General features: G+C 38.8%; 2 protein-coding genes across 5 annotated transcripts in view; one reads left to right on the forward strand and one right to left on the reverse strand.

The window, feature by feature from the left end:
- LOC111862539 (zinc finger protein 271-like) overlaps positions 1–11,172 on the reverse strand; it is a 16,030-nt gene extending 4,858 nt beyond the window's left edge. The window contains exons 1-3 of the mRNA XM_023848025.2: positions 10,665–11,172; positions 9,518–9,681; positions 6,547–6,699 (exon numbers count right to left, since the gene is read on the reverse strand). Coding sequence (XP_023703793.1) covers positions 6,547–6,699; positions 9,518–9,640 — 276 coding nt within the window. The 5' untranslated portion in view covers positions 9,641–9,681; positions 10,665–11,172. The remainder of the gene's footprint in view (positions 1–6,546; positions 6,700–9,517; positions 9,682–10,664) is intronic.
- Positions 11,173–11,174: 2 nt separating this feature from the next.
- Positions 11,175–19,802, forward strand: part of LOC111862544 (protein hook) — a 55,875-nt gene continuing 47,247 nt past the window's right edge. For 2 of the 4 annotated variants that reach the window (XM_033750712.1, XM_033750710.1), the window contains exon 1: positions 11,175–11,817. Coding sequence is in view for 2 of the 4 variants with exons in the window: in XM_033750710.1 (XP_033606601.1) it covers positions 11,713–11,817 (105 nt within the window). In the remaining 2 variants the exon portion in view is untranslated. Of the gene's footprint in view, positions 11,818–15,764; positions 16,787–19,802 lie in introns of those variants that run through there. The other 2 variants (XR_004512802.1, XM_033750711.1) reach the window with 2 other exon arrangements.

Below are 19,802 nucleotides of genomic sequence, written 5' to 3' on the forward strand. Positions count from 1 at the left end.
GCCAAGTCCTTTCTCCGGTATCCGAAGGTTCCCTGGGGAGTTTCCTTCTTGGAGTCATTTCCCCAACGTCGTGCCACTGTCGCGCGGCGGGATATCTTCCTGCAGGTGGCAGCCAACTTTGTCCGGGACGCATGATCTCCTCGGGTCCAAGATTTCCTGAAGATGTTTCTCCGGCGCCATGACACTCTTGCACGGCGGGACACCTTCCTGCTGACGACGGCCAATTTATTCTGGGGTCCACAACTTTCCCGCATCGGGTTCTTCATTTTTCGTCGATGTCGGTCCCTACGCCTTTTCTTCTTCGGTTCTCCGACCGGCATTACTTCGGCGTCTATTACGGGTACCTCTTGTTGTTCTGCCGCCTCAGGTTTCCTGTGCACTGAGGCCGACTCTTCGTCTTCTTGACGTGCCTCCATTACTAGGCAGGCCATCGTCGCTCCGACCGGTATCACTAAGGGGACCTCTCTTGTCGTGCCGCGACAGGTTTCGCGTCCACTGTGGCCGGCTTTTCCTCTTCTAGACTTGCCTCCATCTCTCGGCAGGCCATAGTCTCGTTGTGGTTGGCATTCACCCTTCGGTCTCTCATTGCGGCCGTCCTTGCTTGGATTGCTTTCGTCTCCGCTTGGATAGCCCTTGTTTTTGCGGCCATTTCTTCTCGCCAGGCTTTCGAGTCGGCGTCCATTTTCGCCAATGCCTTCGCCTGAATGGCGTCTAATTTAGCCTCCGTTTTTTCTTGGCTGGCTCTGATTTCCTTGAGAAGCATTTCCATCATTTGTTGCATCTCCATTTTGTAGCAGTAAAATTCTCTGAGGCGTATTTAAGCTCGTAAAAATTCTGACACCAAATTGTCACGTGTCTTGAGTTCGAATCTCGTTGGTCACGCGTGTAAGTCCAAATCCCACTTCTGACAACAGTGTAACGTGTTGTGCGTTACTGAAGACGCCGTAGAGATCGTTAATTGGTTTATTCAACAATCTACAAATAACGGCTACAATTAATTATAACACAGTTGCGGGGTTTCACACTTTTCAATCGCATTAATCTGTTACCACTGTTGAGGGGTTTCACACTCTATAACTCTATGCGCAAATCAGTTCACTCTGTCTTCAGTAGTCTACACGTTTACAGTAGGGGAGCTATGTATCACTGTATCACACACTCCCAATTACACAATTACACACACGTCCGGTTCTTCTTTCCGCGACGGCTGCTATACTCCAACTGTCGTCGGCTGACTGGGGAACTGTTGATAACACACTCGCTCGACTACTACTTAACTCGGCGACTGCTCACATTACAACTCGGAAATGTCTTCAGCGATGGCCACATTACGACTGACTGGTAGCTGCTGTGCAGTTCCCTTATATATCCGCAGTGGTGCCTGTTGCGTGCCACGTCACAGTAGGAAGCGGTTCCGCGTCACCGAGGCATCACCACGCGTTGCGCGTTGCATAGCTACCAGGATGCGGGGACTCGGCTAACTTCGGCTCCGCTCATGACGTCACCGCGGGGAGAGTGGCGGAGTGATGACTCGCCTATTATGCGAGCGCTACGTTACCGCTACGTGCCGCTGGGGAGGTAGGGGTCAACATGTCACAATATATATACATAAAATGACCCAAACAGAAGGATAGAACAGAATCAGTTAAATAAATACAGCACCCCTCACATCTTGAACAAACCCATGTCAGCCATCTCCTAGAATGCCAAGCAATATTCCCTGACCATGAGAATTTTGGCATTTGTCAGAACACTGGCTCCCTTTCCAAGTCAAAGTCAAAGTTATGCTGCAACTGATGGTTAGTCAGTCTGTGTGTCTTGGTGTAGAGCCCCAGGTATCTTTTTATACGAAGGTTACTGTCCTGTCCATGTGGGGCGCCCTCTCTGACAAGAGACCTGGTCTGTCATTTGTCAGCTGTAGTCAGTAATATTAAGTCTACTGTCAGTATGTACACTTATTTACAAGGTTATACTTAATATCTACTCCAGTGTACAATATATACAAGGCCTCTATCAGTCCAGGCTCAGTACAGCAGATTATGCCCTATTTCTAGTAGTATTTGCTACCATGGCAGTCTAGTCACTTGAATGGTCGTGTGTCTGATCTCCGCCAAGTTTAAGCCCCTTATACTTTCTGCGTTGGGCTTCGCTTGTCCGATGTTGCGAACATTCTCATTATCATGATTTTGTATGACTTCTGCTTGCTGCCTGCATAATTTTGTTATATAATCATATACATACGGGATTTTGAATGCCATGTGCAAATCGTGGACTGGTGTGTGCCTTGGAAAATTGCCAATGGTGTGGAGAACCTTGTTTTGCAGGAGCTGCAATTTCACTAAATGGGTGTGTGCCGCAAACTTCTGAGCAGGACTAGCATAAGTCATTACGAATCTAATAAGAGCTTTGTGGAGGGTCAGTTTAATGTTAGCGCTCAGTTGCTCAGTTTTGAATATATCCCCTTCCAGATGAGACGTGGGCACCTTGCAACAGATGTATATATTTCAGGTAACTGTGCCTAATTTGAAGGCATGTAAGCATGACTTACTCCGTCCTGATCAAGCTAGAGGACTGCCAAACTGAAACACACGGCTTCACTGTTCGCAATCTGTTATCCTGTGTGATTGTCCACAGGTGTTGCCATGATGAGATCAGAAAGTAAAGCAGTAAGGCACAAAGTTTACCACCCAAGAGGTTGTTCTGATGACAAACCCACAAGGGAAAACAACTTCACTGGCAGCTGCATTTGCAGTCTCATTGCAAGCAGGCTCACTGAGCTAGAGAGCCTGCAAAAGGTGTCCGTGCATGTGTCTGATGAGTCTGCAAAGCAATAATGGTGTATGTGCAAGAAAGTTCAAAATGCATAGGATACTGTCAGATCAAAAAGAGAAAAGAGCCTTTAATATGTCAAAGTGAGCACCACTGCTCAAACATCACTCAACAAACAGGCCACTTTATTGGCCCTCATTCCACTGTTGGTTTCAATGCTCCCTAGTTCTACTGGATGTCTACATACTGGTATATATAGGGGGTGAGCAATTAATGAAATCACTAAGAAAGCGAGGAACAGAATGTGTTTGTGTTGTACACATTCACAGAACTTCAGTTGTCAACACTGGATGTTCTTTTTCCATTTGTTTACACTATTTAGTGCTCATATCAACATATAAGTGATTGTGATGAGTGACAGTCTGTGTGAAAGAATCAGAAAATGGAAAACTTGTCTCATTTTGAAAGAAGACAGATTGTTGGTGTGCATTTAGCTGGAGCAGCTGTGATAAAAACTACCACTTTATTAGGTTTATCAAGAGAGATGTTATGTCAGCATACACGAATCATAGGAACACAACAGCAGCGAAGAGGAAACAGTGGGCGAAAATCAACACTGACAGAAAGAGATCATCGATTAAGAAAGATAGCCTTGAAAACTCACAGAACTACTGAAGCATTATGTGACTAGACAGCAGAACTGAATGTTCATCTTGAAGACCTGGTTTCCAAAGACACTGTCCAATGTGAGCTTCACAAACTGTCCAGTGTGGGGGTGCCTCATTATACAATGAAAGGAGAAACAACTTGACAACACAGATCCTTAACCAATCATATAAAAAATGGAGGAAAGAACACTGCCCAGAACTCTGAGGATGGCAAATAACATGCCTATCTCCTGTTTTAACAGACAAGGCACAGAGAAGCAAACTTCAACAGTTCAAGATTTTAAATATTATTATTAATATAGTTTTAAATTAAACATCTTTAAACTTATAAATACAAACCACTCCGTCCAATGTGACATATAAGTTTTTACTATGTTAAAACTTATCTCCCTTACATGTTTCGGTCCTTAACGGCCATCTTCAGAGGGAAGATCATTACAAACTGGAAACTACCATCACAATAGGTGTTTTGATTTAAAATACATACAATTATATCCTATAATGCACAGTACGCATAAAGTCGAACATTTCACAATCACAGCAGCTTCCTGGTGTTGTAAAGTTTTTAAAAGTTTCTAGATGTTGTTTAAAAAACCTTTATTGTCAACAGTTAAAATTTTTTAAACCACATAGGTTCGTGTCCGTACTCCTATCGTCCTTCTTGTATGGGACAGATTTTGTGCCACCTGTCTATCTTGATGAGGAGGTTCTTGATGTGAAAAAAGACAGCAAGCCATGAACAAACCCTGGACGACATCAAGAACCTCCTTATCAAGATAGACAGGCGGCACAAAATCTGCCCCATACAAGAAGGACAATAGGAGTACAGACATGAACCTACGTCGTTTAAAAAATTTTAACTATTGACAGTAAAGGTTTTTTAAATAACATCTAGAAACTTTTAAAAACTTTACAACACCAGGAAGCTGCTGTGATTGTGAAATGTTCGACTTTATGCATACTGTACATTCTAGGATATAAGTGTATGTATTTTAAATCAAAACACCTATTGTGATGGTAGTTTCCAGTTTGTAATGATGTTCCCTCTGAAGATGGCTCGTAAGGACCGAAACATGTAAGAGAGATAAGTTTTAATGTAGTAAAATCTTATATGTCACATTGGACAGTGGTTTGTATGTATAATTGTTAGTCTGATGGACCAGAATGAAACAAATAATCTTTAAACTTAATTTCTATAATCTATGTAAAAGTAGTTCCTTAACATGTTATTGCCTTCTGCAGATAGTCACAACTGACTGAAACATGTAAAGGCATTATATAAATATATACTGAGTCACACTAGATGGTGTTTTTAGCATTTTCCCTGGCCAGCACAGTATCCAGATTTAAACGTCACTGAACCACTGTGGTCAGTTTTGGAGACAAATGTGAAAAAAAGATTCCGAACTCCAACATCTCTAAAGCACCTTGAAAATGTTCTTCAAGAAGAATGGTATAAAATTCTGCTAGAGGCTGTTCAAAACTTGTACGAGTCCATTCCAAGAAGAACTGTGGCTGTACTGAAGGCAAGAGGTGGCCCAGCACCATATTACTAAAGAAATGTGTACAGTATCTGTAGTGTTTCCTTTATTTTGTCCAACCTCTGTAACTTGTCACATAGCCCAGTTACTACCCCCCCCCCAAAAAAAAAAAAAAACAAATCCTACAACCATTTAGAACCTATCATGATACTATACTGAAAGGGCCTCTTTTTAAGACAGCCTCATGGAATCTTACAGCTTTCTGCTAAATGAGAGCTAGGCTTCTGGGGATGTTTACAGAATTCTCAATTCATGTTGCTTGTTGCCACTCTGAAACCTCCATTATATCACAATTTTGGCATGTAATTTTCACCTTCAAATGGTTTAACAGCCTTTGTTTCAACTGCCTGTGCACTCTTCAAAGCACTATGAATCATGACAGGAATCTGAGTAGCGTGTACAATGTCTGTCACGTACTCATCTCTTTTCTTGCAACACACATCCAATTTCACATGAATATTGTAAACTCGTATAATTTCTCCTGCAGATGGCACCTGTATAGCTAGGCTCTTCCATCATGGTTGCACCAAAGCCAGTAAATTTTCAACAGTCATAGACAAAGTTAACAGAGAGCCTCAGACACATACAGCAATGGCTGCGATAAACAACAGGCTCAGCAGGTCATGCGGGGGGNGGGGGGGGGGGGGGGGGGGGGGTTGCACACGTGTGTGTGTGTGTGCGCGCGCGCTAGATTGGGACAGAATAGCACTTGTGCTCCAGATGGGAACTGTTTTTCAGTTAGGAAAGTCATAGCCCAGTGAAGTGATCCTTTGAACTGCTGGGAATTCTGTCATAGTTTTTCATTAATTTTGACCTGCAGAGGCAGGGCTAACAAAGGCTCAGATAACAGCAACCCCCTTTATTCCATAGAACGTGCTGAGAGCAGGTGTCATATGACTGTCAAGCTGCAGAAGGTGCTAACAGTGTACTCATTCAGGCTGAAAAGCTCAGGTATTCAGTATGAACCTGTTGTGGGAGGTAGGGTGAAATGCCACACTGTGAGAAGAAGTATGGGGCTATGTTGCCACCTTCACCAAACAGTACAGAACAAGACATGCCTCTGCAGAAAGGCTGCAGTCTCTCCAGATTCCTTGCACGTATAATCTCAAAAAGAGCTGGTGCAGAAGGCACAAGAGTTAATACAGGACATAGTGTTTAGACAGGATTTATGACAGTCTCGACTTCATTGTGGAGCCATACATTAAGTTTTCACAGCTCATCTTAAAGTGGATTCTTTTCTTGTTTTAACTTTTACAACAACTTTCTCCTGTTAGGGAACCAATATGGGAATAAATAACAGATATTTATGGATGACATAAGTGTCAGGAGCACAGCTGATTCTGTACGATTAGAAGAAGACATGTGGACAGACTGGAATGGTGAGGAGATGCACATGGGTGGTGATATCTGTTTCTCTCCACTTGCTCCATGATGTGAGTGTATTTCTCTGCTTTTGCAGAAATAAAATTCCTGTGAATATACACTGTTCACTGTAGCAGAAGTTCGTAAAACGAGGGACACCTACATATGTGAAATCTGCCTCACATAGGCATACAGACACAACTCACCTCAGGTTCAGCCTTTATTTCTACAAATGTCAGTGGGACAGGATACTCCTCTTCTTCTGTATCTGAAAATACCTCAGCTTTTATTCTGATAGCTGGAGAAGCTGGACATATCTCACTAGGAACACCTCGTACTTTCCAAAAATCTGCAGTGTTCTGTAAAACAAACAGTGCCATTATCTATAATGGCTGTGCATTCGCATTGCATACAAGAAGTCCTGGGAAGAAATAATCACGTACTTTCCTTTCATTACACTTTGAGTATCTGATAAGACATGGGCCACGCATCACGTCCAACAGTTTTTCCATTTTTGCAAGTATATTTGTTGCTGTTGGATCATGTTTACCAAGTCGAAGCCTTGCAACAGCAGTCTCTTCAGACTCAACTACTTCAGGTTTCAGGCATTTGGTCACATTCAATTCAAAAGTTACTGGATGTGGTGTTTTATATCCAGTTGAGATCATGCCAAATACTCAATATGTAGTGAAGGGAAGCAGGCAATTAGCGCTTCCTATAACTTCTTGTATTTTTCAAAAAAAGGAAAATATGCTAAAAATTGGATACACTTTCCTTTCTTTATGGCGTCAAACTGACAATAAATGTTCTGTACAGCTTTCTTCCTTGCAAATTCAAAATTACTGAACTGCTAAGTCCAGCGAGCAGAGCCCTTCTTTAGAAGTTTGTGGTCACTCAGGTAGCCCAGAATAAGTCTTACCTTTCACGGAACTCAAAGTTCATCACCATAATTACAAAAGTTTGCAAAGTGAATAAGGACACACCAGAGCCTGCAGCATTCTCATCCAGTCTCGGCTACAAGACTTGCCGCACAAAATAGTTAACACGCTTAGTGAACAAGTAAGTATTAAGAACAATTAAGTAAAACATATGCAGGCAGTCAAAATTAAAGGTACAGCACCAAATCACATCAACATATTTATTGCAAAAAAATAATCTTTAATAAAGTCGAGTTTATCTACACAAGTGACCTCCTGACATCAGACAACACAGCAACTGCTACCTTCGCTGATGATATAGCAATCTTAGCCACACATTAAGATCCAGCAACAGCTTCAATGAAACTCCAAGCCACCATCAGTAAGATCATTAATGGCGAAGAAATGGAGAATTAAAATAAACCAAAGCAAAATCCACGAATATTACATTCAACCTACGCAACCAAACCTGTCCAACAGTGCAAATGGGCAATGTTGATCTATCCCAGAAAAATGAAGTGAAATACCTGGGCATGCATCTTGATAGAAGACTAACTGAGCAAAGCACATCAAATCCAAAAGAAAACAGCTCAACCTAAAAGCAAAGCAAATGAACTGGCTACTCGGAAGATCAACAACATCAATAGAAAGCAAACTCCTCCTATACAAAGCAGTACTCACACCCATACTGACTTATGGAATTCAGCTATGGGGGACAGCCTCCAATTCCAACATTGAAATCCTCATGATCCAATACGTTCTACAAATGAACACAGTGCTCAATGAGATAAAAAAGTGGAACACGAAATAGTTAACAAAATTAGAAAATCACACTAATGCACTAGCAGTGAACCTACTAGACAATAGAGAAACTACACAGAGACTGAAAAGATACACCGTCCTAACTGAAATGATAGATCTAAGCAAAACCCCAATATATTAAACTGACACCTGTGTAAACAGAAAATACATATCAGTTATGCCACTGGTCATAACTCATTCACCAGCCAGTACTTACAGAACATATACATTTATTGCAGATTCTGCTGGTTATGTACAATAAATGTGAAAAGAAACACTACATACTAATATTCATTTTTCCATATAGCATTCGGACATTTATCCCATCGTTTTACAAGTTTAAACACTCCTTCATGTTGCTGTTCTTCTCCATGTGGTGTGAAGTACGGCACAATTGTTTTTTGCGATGGGGGCTTCTTTTTCACTCTGGGTTTAACTCGAAAATCCATGGTTCATCTCCTGTAATGATGCTTTCCACGAACGATTCTCCTTCATCTTGGTTAACAGCAAAGACTTTTGTGCTCCTCAGTGGGCATTGTTTGGAACCCAGCAGGCAGAAATTTTATAAGTTTAAATCTGAGATGATTTCATGAACAATGCATTTTGCAATACCTGTCACATCAGCAACTTCACGAAATTTGACTCTTCAATATTCCCTTATGAAACCTTCGACAATGACACAAATTTCATCAGTGTACAATTGTGGTCGAGGTCGTCGAAGTCCTTGGTCTGCCTGTGTTTTTCTGGATCATCACTCAGTGACATCTGGCCAACTTTAAATTTGTTGCACCAAAGAGTTCCTTTAGGCTGAAAACGTTTTGGCTGTACACACTCACTAAGCTTACTAACCAGCAATGAATCTCAGTCTGAATCACTACTGATTGCAAAAATCTGACCACCGTGCGGACCTCAAACATGGAATAATTTCCAGTCACACTGTCTGTTTTATTCGCATGTAAAACTCAGGCATGTTGACCTACCTTACAAACCCCAATCGCGATCACCCTTGCTACTTCTCCCTTCACACTCATTTAAATACATGCAAGTATGCAAGTGACTTTGAGATGTCCCTTGCAGGCAATCATTAACAAACACTTGTACCTTTAATATTGGACTGCCTTCATAATAGTTAAAACTTCACTTATTACATAAAATGTGCAATACATATTTGGCTCTATATGGTCATCATCAGAGATTTATATGTTAAAGAGGGAATTACAGATCTTGGAAATTTATGATATTGTACCAAAGCAAAGCTTACTGGATTGGATGAGCAAGGAATATGTTATAGTCCTTTGGGTCTACAGAATTTCTCTGCTGTCACAAGATACAAAGAAAGTACCAAAAAAAAAAAAAAAGGAGAGAAACTTTTACGAAACTAAGTTGTTCGCTGTAACGAAGTTTGTAAAGCAAGGGATGGCTTTATTTGTGAAATCCACCTAATAGAAACACAGCTCACCTCAGGTTCAGCCTTTATTTCTGGAAATATTATTCGGGCAGGATACAGTTCTTCTGCATCTGAAAATACCTTGGCTTTTATAGTGATGGCCTGACACACATCACAGGAAGATGCTGCGCACATCTCGTTACACAGACCTCGTACCTTCTTTAATCCTCAAGCTTCTGTAAAGCAACAAATGCAATTACATTGTCACTGTCCAATCTCTGTGGTGTTTGTGTCTGGTGAGGTGTTTTAATACTCTGGCTGCCTAATTGTAATTGTACCATAGAGGTCCCCACCCGTGTGGAGACAGTGTCGAATACGTCGAATACCTCCACTGTGACCCTGCGAGTCGTAGGAGGTGACGAAAACGGAAGTCTCAAATCTGAGACAGCAAATATGGTCGCGAGTCCCAAAGAACTTGGACCTGAGAAAGAATGCGCTGGCAAGGGCCAGCAGCATATACAAAAGACAGACCCGTCTTCTTGTCAGAGAGGGCGCCCCACAGAAACAAGACCGTAACTATCAAACGGTAATAATTAATATCTGGTCATGAGCCCCAGATGGGGGTCGACACCAAGACTTACTGACTGACTGACTGACCGTCAGTCGCAATATGACTTTGACTTGTACCATAGAACTAAACCCTTGAAATGGTGCCCGGGAAATATGCAGCTCAACACAGAAAACCTCTGAACTTCTCGACATTAAGCTTAAAAGACAACAGATGTACACTGTGTGAGAGCCTGCTTCTACCATATTTAGACAAAAATTGTCTACTATGTGATTAACATCGGGAAACACTCTGCTCTGGTAATTTTAACATGGGTACACAATGTCAGTCTAATCAGCTTGTGTCATGAAAAGGATTAATACAATCCTACCCTTTATGCATAGGTCTCCAAAGTGGTCTCACTCCTACAGGTTTACCTTCTGGATCTTTCTGTGCGTTTCTCATTCTCACAACATTTTTCTTCAATTTATCATTGTAATAAACATTATGCTAAACTGCTACAATACTGACAGCCACCCATAAAGCTATGACTACATGGATTATGAAAAATAACACAATCTTGTCAAAAAACATTCGGTTTCTCTGGCCCTGTATATCAGGGGATGAAAGTAAATATATTCTTTCCCCTGCAAAAAAGCGGTAAGTACTCACCACTGTTTCTATCAGAGCATGAAATCTCCAATTCTCTGTAGTGCAATTCTTGGCTGCTACGAACGGAAAATCCTCAGGACGCTCACGACCACTCACGGCAAATCATCAACTACCACTGCTTACTTGTTCAAGCCCAAGTCCTCGCAGTATAGCCTCGTGGACGGACAAGACAGAAAACATCTCTTCGCGTACTGTTGAGCGTTCCTACTTGATTGGTTGCTGCGGAAACGTGTCTACAACGCCGTTGCCACGAACTCCCGCATAGACAACATCCTGTACTCTTCTGTTTCGTCTGCATCTGCTGCCTCATAAACGTGTTTATCGAGCCCCTGCCTAGCAATGATCTCATCTTCTTGTTCACTATTCCGACTTTCGCCGTCATGTCACAATATTATAACTCACGGCAACACAATATAACATGAGATATTGGTTGTAGCAGCAGTACTATGATATCTCTTACATAATGCACCACGCTTGCTAGTTTCTCGCGCTCGAACTGCACGTTGCCTCCCACGTAAAACGTGTGTGCATCTTTGCGGTTATATATTCTTTGGTGCGATCAACGCGATCGACCCTGAACGCGATGTTCCTCTGACGCCTCTGATGATGGAGGACGTGGAGAGATTCTTCGCTGTATGATGTAGTAATGGTGGTTTGGTGTTTTATTTGATGTTGTGAAATAAAAGTCTACGTTCACGGACGAAGTTACATGCCGATTTTAATTATGTTTATGTATGGTACGCTTACTGCGCCGAGTGAAATTAGAAATCTACATGAAGTCAAAAAGTATTGCTGCGTATGTTATCGAAATCTTACAATGTTAAGCACCTTTCTGTGTAGCTTAAAAAAAAAAGTCTGTAAAATTTCAAGAAACGTAAATGTACTGTGTTTGTGTTATGATTTTTGTACTGTATCTTGCAAGGTAAATGGGGAACACAAAGACTGGGTGGTCAAGAAGGAACATTACCGATAAGCCAAATGTTTGGGTCTACTGGTCCTGAACATTACTTATAGCTTCGACAACATACAGTTTTATGACTTATTCGTTATGTATTTTTCATGGCACTGTTTGATGAAAAATATTTGTAACGTGTTTATTGCAGGGTGGTGTGGTGGAAATGTGTCCATGACTTTGCAGAGGCAGGTCCAGAATGTGAGTTTTGTTTCATGAGTCATGCTCTTAAAATTGGCTTTTAAGGGTTCATTGCAGAGAGCATTAAAGGCAGACACATTCCAGTTGTCATGGGTGTTCAGAATCATTTTTTAGTATAAAGAGTGCAAGTAAAGTTTATCAAGTAAAAGAAATTGCAAAAGAAACTAATCTTTCAGACAATAATGTAAGTGAACCAGTAGAAATCGGAAAAGGTAATTGCAGTCTACTAAATTCAATGAATAATAAAGTACTAAGAATATTCCATCAGAATATAAGAGGATTGAGAAAGAAAACAAATGAACTAATAAGCTCCATGAATTCAGGTCTTCCACACATACTGTGCCTTACTGAACATCACATGAAACAGCTGGAATTAGAACATCTTCACTTAGAAAATTATAATTTAGGTGCTAGATACTGTAGGAAAACACTGGAGAAAGGAGGAGTGAGTATTTTTGTACATGAAAACCTAAAATTTACTAAAATAAATTTAGAAGATTATTGCAAAGACCAGGATCTGGAAGCATGTGCTCTAAAGTTAGACTCTCCTTTTTCTAATATTTGTATACTGACTTTATATAGAGCCCCATCTGGAAACTTCGATCACTTTATAAATAGATTAGAAACCATCCTAAATGTACTGCATAGTTCAAAAGTTGAATTTATAATTTGTGGTGATATAAATATAAACTATCTCATCGACAGTAATAGGAAACTAAATTTAGACTCTTTGTTATCATCTTACAATCTCTCCAGTACTGTTAACTTTCCCACAAGAGTTCAAAATAATTCTAGTTCAGCGATAGATAATATATTCATTGATAACTCAAAATTAAGAGACTATACTGTAGGACCCTTTATAAATGGCTTATCCGATCATGATGCTCAACTCATAGAAATAAATAATATTGACCTTCAGCCCAGTAATCAACAATATCAAACAGTAAGGAAAATCAACAAGCATACGATGGCAGATTTTGTCACAAAATTAAGTAATGAATCATGGGACAATGTATTTGACAGCAATAATATTGATTCTAAATTTAATTGCTTTCTGAACACATACTTGAGGATCTTTTATTCAAGCTTTCCCTTAAAAATAGTCAAAAATGAAAATAAAAACAAATCCACCTGGATAACAATTGGAATAAAAACTTCATGTAAACACAAAAGACAACTATATTTGGCCAGTAGGGACAGTAATGATCCAAGACTAAAAAGTCACTACAAAATGTACTGTAAAATTTTGTCAAAAGTCATTAAAGAAGCCAAACAGAATAACTATAACAGCCAAATTCTAAAATCAAACAATAAAATTAAAACCACCTGGGATATTGTGAAAGTTGAATCAGGAAAGAAATCTGTTAATGAAGACGTACAAAGTTTGAATATTGAAGGGAAGTCCACTAACAATCCACAAGCTATCGCAAGTGCATTTAATGAATATTTCCTTTCATTAGCTGAGAAAACATATTCCAATAACAACAATACTAATAATAATAATAATAATAATAATAATAATAATAATAATAATAATAATCCAATATACTATCTGTCTCGTGCCTTTAACAATTCATTTCCAAATATCAATCTCAAATTCTCAACAAGGAAGGAAATTGAAAACATTATTAAATCCCTTAAGCCCAAAAATTCACATGGATATGATGAAATCTCTACCAAATTACTTAAAGCAAGCTCTGTTTACATCAGTTCACCCTTGAATCATCTATGTAATAAATCTTTATCATCAGGTACTTTTCCTCAACGCTTAAAATACGCTGTAATGAAACCACTTTTTAAAAAAGGAGAGAGAAAATGCATCTCTAATTACAGACCAATATCCATATTGACTTCATTCTCAAAAGTCTTTGAAAAAGTTATGTATAATAGACTACTTGAACACTTAAATTCTAACAACATATTAGTCAAAGAGCAATTTGGATTTAGGAAAGACCTAACAACAGAAAAAGCAACCTATGAACTAACTAACGATATTTTAAGTGCTCTCAATGACAGATTAATTGTGGGAGGGATTTTCTGTGATCTAGCAAAAGCTTTCGATTGTGTTAATCATGATATCTTACTATCGAAATTAAATTTCTATGGAATAACTGGCAAAGCTAATGAATGGATCAAATCATACCTCAAAAACAGGTATCAAAGAGTTGAAATAAATAATAAAAACTCCAGTCATAATGCATTTTCAAACTGGGGAATTATAAAGCACGGTGTTCCACAAGGATCAATTTTAGGTCCCTTACTTTTTCTTCTCTACATAAATGATCTATCTAAAACCATCAACAATAAATCTAAACCAATTCTATATGCAGATGACACTAGTATAATATTTAAGAACTCTAAATTTGACAACTTTAAAAATGACATAAATATTGTATTTGAAGCCTTAAACAGATGGTTCGAAGCCAATTTACTCTCATTAAATTTTGATAAAACCCATTACATATCATTCACAACTAAAAACAACCACCAAATTGATCTGGACATCAGTTATGCCAACAAATTAATCTGTAAAGTACTTGATACAAAATTCCTTGGAATACATGTAGACAGTACACTGTCTTGGAAAATACATATTGAACAAATTATACCTAAATTAAATGCAGCTTGCTATGCGATGAGATCAATTAAGCCTTTTATGTCACAGGAAACATTGAAGATGGTTTACCATGCCTACTTTCATTCTATTATGAACTATGGATTAATATTTTGGGGGAACTCTTCACATAGTGTAATAATTTTTAAAATACAAAAGAATATAATTAGAATCATTACAGGATGTAGAAGTAGAGATTCATGTAGAGAATTATTTAAGAAATTAAAAATTCTACCTCTTCAATCGCAATACATATTATCGCTTCTCTTATTTGTTGTTTACAACAAAGATAAATTCAAATTAAATTCTGATGTCTATAACATGAATACTAGACAAAAATATAACTTCCACCTACCCTCATCAACTTTATCAGTATATCAAAAAGGAGTCTACTTTACTGGCATAAAAGTGTTCAACAATCTGCCACAAAGTATTAAAAACTTGGGCAATGATACTAAAAAGTTTAAATCAGAGTTAAAGAATTATCTACATGCTCATTCCTTCTACTCTTTAGATGAATACTTCAATGTAAATAGAGAATGATGTAAATAAAATTAAGTTATATTAATTTTTAAGCTAAAATTGCCTGTACTTATGTATGTAACCTTTTGACTTGTTCTGTATCCAAAGGTACTAACCTGCTTAGGATTTATAGAATGTAAATAAATTCAATTCAATTCAATTAAGGTATGAATGAATGCGGAAGGGGTGGACCACAATATTCTATTGTGCTTCCCCTTTTAAATAACACTTTTTCAATCCTACAGTTCGAATGACATATGGAACATCCTTTATGGGAGATATCATAGTAGTCATTTGGTTCCTTAAAAGACTTGCCTAGGTGATGAAATATAAAATAAGCAATGGCCTCATAATCACATAGGATGTGTATGGCTCTTTCATCTTTTCCTAAGCACCCGTAAATAGTTCTACTGCCCATCTTAATTGGTCTCTGTTTAATTTCAGTAGATCCTTCATTTTTCTGGCAGTGGGCCTGTCTTGAGACCATTTATAGTTTCCCAATGTTTTTTTATGATTTATGTTCATCCAGACCATGATTGCATTCTTGGCATCTGATGTTGAAATGCCGCAAGCTGGTTCAGGTCCTATGAACGGATGTTCAGATCCTGTTTTTGCCAATTGATCTGCCATTTCATTATCAACAATAGACTCATGACCTGGCGCCCATATCAGTTGAACTCTGTTATGTTTGGCCAGTTGTAGGAGGGATTGATGGCAGTCCCATACCAGTTTTGAGATGATCTGTTATTTGTCAAGTGCTTTACTTGCAGCTTGAGGGTCTGATAAAATACAGATGTTTCTATTTTTATAGTGTCAACTGTGCATGCCTTAATGGAATATACTTCTGCCTGGAATACTGTTGTTTACTGCCCAAGGACAAAAGTAAGTTTCGACTTGTCCCATGGCTGTACATCCCAGCTTCAATATCTTTGTTTTGGACCCATCTGTGTACCAGTTTAGTACCTCCCCCTTTCTGTCAGGTTAAAACCCCTATTTCCATTCACTTCTATCAGGGAATCTGATCATGAAGGGTTTATCATAGACATGCCTCGGAATCATTTTATCAGACCCCATCTGTAGGATGGGTTATTTTTTCATGTCCTGAGTTTATGTATGCATGTCCAAAACCTTCAGATTTGAATTTCCATTGATCATTGCAGTAGAGTTCCTTAAATTCCTACTTTGGCCTCTGCCTCTAATTGCAGGTCTGGGAGGGGGGAAGTGGAAGGACTTCCATTGTAGCTGTTTTAGTTCTTATTCCTCCTAGGATACCCAAGGCGGTCATCCTTTGCAGTTTGCCAAGCTCTGCTTGGCTTGTTTTGAATTTAACTCTGGGCCACCATATAGTGGTAGCATAGGTGATCATGGGTCTTACAACCACAGAGTGTGTATATCCAGTATTAGTGCTGGCTTGTGCACATCCAGTGCAGTGTCACATTTAAAGAGACTAGTGACATTTCATTGTAATAGAACACATACCACACATAGAAGAGTGACTAGTGGCTAATAATATTTGTGTATTTTAATATAAGGTTTGAAACTTTGTGAATTGATAGTGAACTAAATGTAACAGTTTGAATCAACACTTCATACCAAGAATGACAGTGTGATTATTACATTGCTGTATGTGTCACCAGTTGGTTAATTTGTGTTGTGTACTAATTTTGTAATTTTGCAGTTAAAGTAAATCTTGTTTCATTCATGCTGTTACTGAACCAAGATATGCTTCGGAGATTGTAACTGGTCGTTACCACTTGATGGCATATAAATAGATATTTATACAAAGTCAATAAAAAGTCCGTCGAGTGTAACAATTTATAGGTCACTTCTTTATCACTTCTGCCTTACATGTTTCGGTTTAATAAAACCATCATCAGAGGCACATAGTATAAGCATGAAAACACTGCCGTTGTTTAAGATGTACACAGTTATATTTGCTGCGTGAACGCTGCTACAATACATCGACGTGTAAAAGCACAACACTTGTTAGGATTGTTGAATGCACGTTCAGTTCTCACATTCATCCGAAACTGCCCTCAAGTTAAAACGCCAATGTTAAAATATTTAAAATTTAAAACATTTGAAGTAAAATGTTAAGCTCCTCCTTGTTAATTCGTCCTGAAGATGGGAGATGTCAGCTTGAGGATATGTGGCTGCAAAGATATTGTATTACATTAGGTTTTATATATTGTTATATATTTTTAATTTATTATTTTAGTGTTGTATTTGATCCTTGCTTACCTTATGGTTAGATGTTTCCTATGTGCTGTGTGTTGTGTACTGCAGTGGGAGTTCTACGTCAGTGTTATTTAAAGCCTTGTGTGTTATGACGTGGTCGGGGGTGTGTTTATACAAGTAGTAATGAGGTCAAACATGCTGTTCTGGTTATTGATCTCTTTTGCCTGTTTCTGCTCATCTATTAATTTGTTATCCTTATAATGGCGGTAAATTTGGTATTCTTCCTTTATGTTCATTAATTTACCTTTCTTTGCTACTTCAACCAGTTCCATGATTTGCGAAATTGGGCCATATTGATGTTGTGTATTTAGGATATGTTGAGCATAGGCGGAGTCATTTTTATTGAATCTTATACTTCTTATATGTTCATTATAGCGTGTTACTAATTTTCTGCCTGTTTGATTTATATGCACTTGTTGGCACTCCTGGCAAGTCAGTTTGTATATGCCACTTTGTTCGTAAGAATTTATGTTTTGTTTGTGGTTTAATATTTTTCCTAATGTATGATTTACTTTAAAAGCTATTCTTACGTTCGTATTTTTAAATAGTTTCGTGATTCTCCTTGTGTAGCTTCCGTTATATGTGTAGGATACCCATTTCTGTTCTCTTCTTTCAATGGGAGCACTTGTTTTTTGTTGTTGAAGTTTATGATACATTCGTTTGATGAGTTCTTTATTGTACATTGTTTTCCGCGATGTTAATAATTGTGTTTAATTCTTTATTTTTTGCTGTGTTATCCATAGGTAGGATGGTTAATCTGTGTAGCCAATTTTTGTATGTCGCCAATTTTTGTTCTTTGGGATGACAAGATTTATTGTTTATCGTTGTGTCTGTCGTGGGTTTTCTAAATATCTCCATTCTTACTTGCCCGTGGTTATTAATAAGTTTTAGGTCTAGGTACGTTATTTGAAATTAGGGTAGTAACTTGGAGGCGGAGCTGAAGCCATGAAGATTTCTTGCTTTGAAGCAGAGTCAGTCTGCAAGAGAGTCTCTGAACAACCCTCCAAGGGTACAGCCGAAAAACTAGCGTTTCTGGCAGTTTGGTTTAAAAAAAAAGTCAAAGTTAAAACAAATTTATGTTTAAGTGTTTGCAGGAACAATCTCTGAATAACTCTTCGAAATTTAATGTGAATTTTACTTTGTGTTAAAAGTTTAAGTGAAAGTGTAATTCTGTATGTTGTGCTAAAAGAAGCAGTCACTAAATACCTAGCCAGGGATCCGGTCGCCAGCGTTTGAGTGATTTCAAGGTGTTTCAAGTGAGTGCAACAAGTGCTGTTACATGTACGTGTATATCAAGATCTGCTAATTAAACAGTGTATGGTAGTGCCTAGCTACAACACTCTTATCCTTCCCGCTGACGCGAGGCCCGTATTCACCCTGAGACAGAATCTCATCGCTCTAGTGAGAATGTGGTACCTATAACCTGTAGTTTCTAGTTCATCCCCCCTTTTTCCCGAAATGTAAGCCTTTACAGTAAGCTTACTGGCGCCCAGCATTAAGGTAACCCACATCCCACAAACAGTTATCCACAACCACAACAAAAAGGGAAACAGAACTGGATAAGAAGGACACAGCAGCCACCTGCAAACTCGGCGTACCAACAGGTGAGAGGGAACCGCTAGAGGAGCAACTGCAACCAGCAACCTAGCGGCCCGAAGGACGGTAAGAGAGGAAAAGTGACGCCCAACGTAAAGGGCCCTTCAGAGGATGGTTACAGAGAGCGGTTAGAAGATCCACATTTTCTTGATCTCGGTACTAGTTGTAGAGGGGTAAACTGTATAATAATAGTGATAAAAGTGTAATAATATCAGCTCAAAGGGCTGATTATGTACTCAGATGTAGTTCTACAGCGTAAATAAAGTTAATTGCTTTGTTAACTATGCGTGATCAGTGACTTCTTTGTATAACTGTCAAGTCGAAGCAAGACCCATGAAACCCTGTGAAGGAATTCTTATGCTCGCTTACTAAATATCATTCCCTTTACAATTCCACATGACTCTTGACTCAACTCATTTGTGATTTGTCAATAACGTAGCACACAAAATGTGAGAAGGAGCAAGGAGAATGGTTACATTTGTAATGTTTTCTACAAAAGATTTTCCGCCGGGAATTATGCAGTACTTTGCAGTTCCTTTGCTAAATATGATTGGTTTTCACTCTGTAATGAAACATCCGTGGGTGCTTTTGTGGACAGATTAAATGCTGCTATAACTCAAGCCATAGATTTAGTTGTTCTTTCCGGACATATTAAAAAGCATAAATATCTTACTTGGCTTTCTGCAAAATTAAAAGCTTATTAAAAAGTATTTTATAGACATTACAAGAAGTTAAAGACTTTTCCTATGACAGATTTATTTTTCATGGGAAATTGATTAACCCCTTGAGCGTGACTTTTAGCGGAGCCATTTAAATCCCTAAGCGTGTGCGACGCACCGTCTGTGGCCACTCAAAGCCGTGCTGTAAGCATGCGCGCCGCATATATTGCGTCCAAACTTTTTACTAAGAATTCTTAACGCCTACGCTCTGATGTGTGTACTTCCAGTGAATGTATATGCCAGCTAACACTGACTTCTTTCATTCCTGCTATCTGTTTGTGTGTGGTATTTTTTTT

Source organism: Cryptotermes secundus, unplaced genomic scaffold, assembly GCF_002891405.2.
Source record: "Cryptotermes secundus unplaced genomic scaffold, Csec_1.0 scaffold1247, whole genome shotgun sequence".
NCBI classification, from domain to species: Eukaryota; Metazoa; Arthropoda; class Insecta; order Blattodea; family Kalotermitidae; genus Cryptotermes; species Cryptotermes secundus.